Source organism: Arachis ipaensis, chromosome B6 (assembly GCF_059453495.1).
Source record: "Arachis ipaensis isolate K30076 ecotype BB chromosome B6, ASM5945349v1, whole genome shotgun sequence".
In the NCBI taxonomy this organism is placed as follows: domain Eukaryota; kingdom Viridiplantae; phylum Streptophyta; class Magnoliopsida; order Fabales; family Fabaceae; genus Arachis; species Arachis ipaensis.
Genome location: NC_142441.1, coordinates 5482910 through 5487440, shown reverse-complemented (window position 1 = coordinate 5487440; position 4531 = coordinate 5482910). Strand labels below are relative to the sequence as shown.

Below are 4531 nucleotides of genomic sequence, written 5' to 3'. Positions count from 1 at the left end.
ATCAGTCAAATCATCTCACGACTTTCAGTTATCAACTTCACATAAAGTCAACTTCATCTGAATTTTTACCAATAAAATTAATCAATTAAAATAATTATTCTAGAAGACTAGAACCTTAAAGTTGAGACATTTTATCCTCTACTTTATTAAACCCACTAAAAATACGCAAAAGTCTCAAACACAATAACTTCCCACAATTTTTTTTTAAATATATAAATAAAGATACCCGCGACAAGGTATCATCTTGTCTATAAAAAGAGTCACCTCTCAAATATATCTTCCCATAACCTTCCGATCCATTCTCCTCTAAACATTTCCTCCTCCTTCCATTCTTCCATAAATATATAATCACCCTTAAATAATTTCTCAAAAAAAAAACAAAATTGAGAATTCAAAGAACCAAACCATGTCTTCAAAACATGTTATTATTGTTATTATTACTCATCTATTTACAAAATTCTTAAAAACTTTCTTACTCCTTATTAGTTTCATACTCCACAAAGCAGATTCCGGCTACAACAACAATTCTATTGGAACATCAATATTTCAACGACCTTATCATTATGATCAGATTGTATCTTCGTTGCAAAAACTCCCTCTAGACGGCTCCTTAAGCTTGAGTAACAACGACGCGGTCGCCAGTGACTTTGGAAACATATACCATTTCCCTCCTCTAGCAGTCCTTAACCCGGTATCAGTATCCGACATATCACGTGCCATAAAGCACGTGACGGAATTATCTGAACCGGGTCTGAAGGTCGCTGCTAGAGGACACGGACATTCCCTCCAAGGGCAGTCACAAGCAGAAGGAGGGATAGTGATCAACATGGAGTCATTAGCTGAAAAAACAGCAGCAGTAGTGGTAGTTAACAATGGAGAATTTGTTCCATATGTGGATGTTTCAGCGGGTGAGTTATGGATTAACATTCTGCATGAGACTCTTAAGCATGGTTTAGCACCGAAATCTTGGACGGATTATCTTCATCTCACTGTTGGTGGAACTCTATCAAATGCTGGAATAAGTGGTCAAGCTTTCAGGCATGGACCCCAGATCAATAACGTCTTTCAGCTTGAAGTTGTTACAGGTAATTATTTATATATTATTATGCAAATAAAAATTATAACACAATAGAAATACAAATGTTATGAGATATAAATTTGTTAGCACTCCTCTTTTCTAATTATATCTATTTTTTTTGTATGACCGTCTTTTAAATTATTGATATAAAAATGTACGTGTAAAACTGTTTTATACAAACAACATATCAAAATTAAATTTTAGTTTTATATTTTCTATTTAAAAAAAATAGAGATAATAAAGACAAAATTTTACTTTTTCTATAATATGATCTTATTAGTATTTTTTTTATAGTGAAAACTTAGGTGCAGTCAATTTCACGTAAAGTTGATAGTTGAAAACTGTTAGATGATTTGATCGATTTGACTAAATTTTCATCTAACGACAACTTCACGTGAAGTCGACTGCACTTGAGTTTCCACCATTTTTTATTTTTAAAAACAAATAACAAATAAAAATTTAGTATTTAAAATTTTCTGAATTTTAACTAATTTGACTCGAATTTACTATCATTATTATTTGTGTATTAGTTTTTTTTTTTTTTTATATATATATTGCTTTTGACTTATATTATGAGAGAAATGTAGAAAAAGTGTGAAATGATTTGAACTAACTTGAATTTGCAAGGGAAAGGAGAGGTGGTTACATGCTCAGAGACAAGAAACACAGAGCTTTATTACAGTGTTCTTGGAGGGCTTGGCCAATTTGGAATCATCACTAGGGCAAGGATTTCTCTTGAAGCAGCACCTAAGACGGTGAAATGGATTAGGATGCTGTACTCAGAGTTTTCAATGTTTGCAAGGGACCAAGAGTATTTGATATCTCTTGAGAACACATTTGATTATATTGAAGGATTTGTGATCATAAATAGAACTGGTATCCTTAATAATTGGAGATCTTCTTTCAACCCCAGAGACCCACTTCAGGCCAGCCAATTCATTTCAGATGGAAGAACCTTCTATTGTCTTGAGGTGGCAAAATATTTCAACCCAGATGAAACTCAATTCATGAACCAGGTACATTATGTATATTATTATTACAATATATCTCGAATTTATTTATTATTAATTGTTTTAAAATATGAATTTAATTTTAATGCACTGTAAATGAAAAATAGTTTTGTACGTGGATCCAATTACGTACCGCCACATCAGCAAATAAACATATGGATGTCATAAGTGATGTGTGAATTTCATGCAGATAGTTGAGAATTTGTTGTCAGAGCTGAGTTACATTCCATGGACACTCTTCCAATCAGAAGTTTCTTACGTGCAATTCCTAGATAGAGTGCATGTTTCTGAGAAACAGTTAAGATCAAAGGGATTATGGGAAGTTCCACACCCTTGGCTAAACCTTCTAATTCCAAGGACTCACATTCATCACTTTGCTCAAGAGGTCTTTGGCAATATCCTCAAAGACACAAGCAATGGCCCCATACTCATCTACCCTGTCAACCAAACAAGGTACCAAACGGTGTCTTTTATTTGGTGTCTAATTTTTGTCTAACTTATTTTTTACAGTAACTTTTAAATATTTAATTTTTTTTAAACTTTTATACTTTTATAGTAATATTATGTACAAGCAGAACAATTAGGACTTTCAATAGTTGCACTTTGTAATGTCATGTTTGGTGCAGGTGGAACAGGAAAACATCTTTGGTAACGCCAGAGGAGGATATATTTTACCTAGTGGCATTTTTATCTTCAGCAATGCCATTAGCAAGAGGCTCAGAGAGCTTAGAACACATCCTAACACAAAACAAAAGGATCCTAGAATTTTGCACAAATGCCAAGCTTGGAGTGAAGCAGTATCTCCCACATTACACCACACAGGAAGAGTGGAAAGCACACTTTGGGTCAAAATGGGAAGCATTTGTGCAAAGAAAAACAGCATATGACCCACTAGCACTGCTTGCCCCTGGCCAGAGAATCTTTCAAAAGGCATTGTCTACCTCTTGTTAGTCCCCTTTTTTTTCTTTTTTTAGTGAGTAATTTGTGAGGTTGTAAACTATTGATAATGATAATTAATCATATATGTTTTTTTATTTATTCCTTGCTTCCAATAATTGTCAGCTTTGGCCTTTGCATTTTCTCTTCAAAAGGGTAGGTTTTTGCTTTTGTAGGTCATGATTAGAATGTAGGAAACGGTATAAGGAAAAGATACCAACAAGGCAACAATGAGTACTGAGTTAGTGGCGCTGGTTTTTCTTTTCTTTTCTTTTTTCCCTTCCCTTTTTTCTTCATGTAGTTAAAAAGATTATAAAATTTTCATCCTAGAACAAAAATAATCAAGGACAGCAATGATTATGTGTACATAAAGAGGTGTATGTTAAATATGGTGTTCGTTTATGTTCCAATTCTGGTTTACTGATATATAAACCTCGCTTAAATTGAATTTAGTCATTTACACACACTTCATTTAATTAGAGATGAGAAATATGTAAATTGACATTATATAAGCAGACACATCATCAAGTCATCATTTATAAAAATTGCCTAAATCACTTACTTCCTATTTATTTTAGTGATTTTCTATTTATTTTAGAATACTACAATTAGTTAGCTAGCATATTAGTTGCCAAAAAAGAAATACATAATAAATGTAGGGAGGTTATTTGTGAATTTAGATCCTCTAAATTTAAGATTTTTACTTAGATTTCTCATTATTAAATATTTTCTTTCTCATGTTTTATCTTAATCCCACCTATAAAATAAATGGTGATAGATCATATTTTACCTTCTAAAATAAAATTTATAATTTAAAGGATCAAAATATGTTATTTGTAAACTATTTTCACTGACCTAGGACAAAATTCAGTTGTCATTTAAAGTTTTGTTTCGCCTCATTTTATTTCAATCCACGTTGCACATAAAAGTTAATAAAATATCTTCCTAGTCTCCTCTCATCATCGGTTAAATAAACAGAAATATATGCATACCGACACTACAAAAGATTTACATATTTATGGTAATGAAGAAGATAAAATATATTTTTTATCTTAAAAATTTGTAATATTTTTAAAACGGTAATGTTAGGAAAACAAAAGACAAATAAGACAAATTATAGCTATTTTTAACTAATTTTCTTTGGTTACTAAATATTTTCGTAAAAATACTCCTAACGTTTTATTTCTCTCGATTTCAAAAAAGTCTATATTCGCCCCTTTTTTTTAATAAAATTGAGAAATCCCCATTTTTTTTTTTGAAAAATTTTGAACCAATGAGACAAATGCTTTTTCTGTTCCAAAGGAGGTTGCAGACAAAAACAGGATTAGAAAATTCGTATTATACAGAAGAAAATACAAAAAAAAGTAAAGAGGAGGACAAAAGAACAAAAAAAAGAATAAGAGGAAAAAAGACGTATAGCAGTAGAAGAGGCCTAGGATAGTTTTATAGTTGCTCAAGTAATAAGAAGCTCGTTATTAATAATTCAATCGATTCTTAGAAAATATAT

General features: G+C 31.5%; 1 protein-coding gene across 1 annotated transcript; it reads left to right on the top strand.

Moving 5' to 3' along the window:
• The first annotated feature begins 295 nt into the window (after positions 1-295).
• On the top strand, positions 296-3388 carry CKX1 (cytokinin oxidase/dehydrogenase 1). Its single transcript, XM_016351976.3, has 4 exons — positions 296-1085; positions 1706-2094; positions 2279-2541; positions 2715-3388. The coding sequence occupies exons 1-4, from the start codon at positions 407-409 to the stop codon at positions 3037-3039; spliced, it is 1656 nt and encodes a 551-aa protein (XP_016207462.1). The 5' UTR covers positions 296-406; the 3' UTR covers positions 3040-3388.
• Positions 3389-4531: the final 1143 nt, after the last annotated feature.

Coding starts and splice junctions, on each gene's coding strand:
- CKX1 (XM_016351976.3), top strand. CDS start 407: ATGTCTTCAAAACATGTTATTATTGTTATTATTACTCATCTATTTACA. Junction 2,095..2,278: donor AAACTCAATTCATGAACCAG/GTACATTATGTA, acceptor AATTTCATGCAG/ATAGTTGAGAATTTGTTGTC. Junction 2,542..2,714: donor TACCCTGTCAACCAAACAAG/GTACCAAACGGT, acceptor TGTTTGGTGCAG/GTGGAACAGGAAAACATCTT.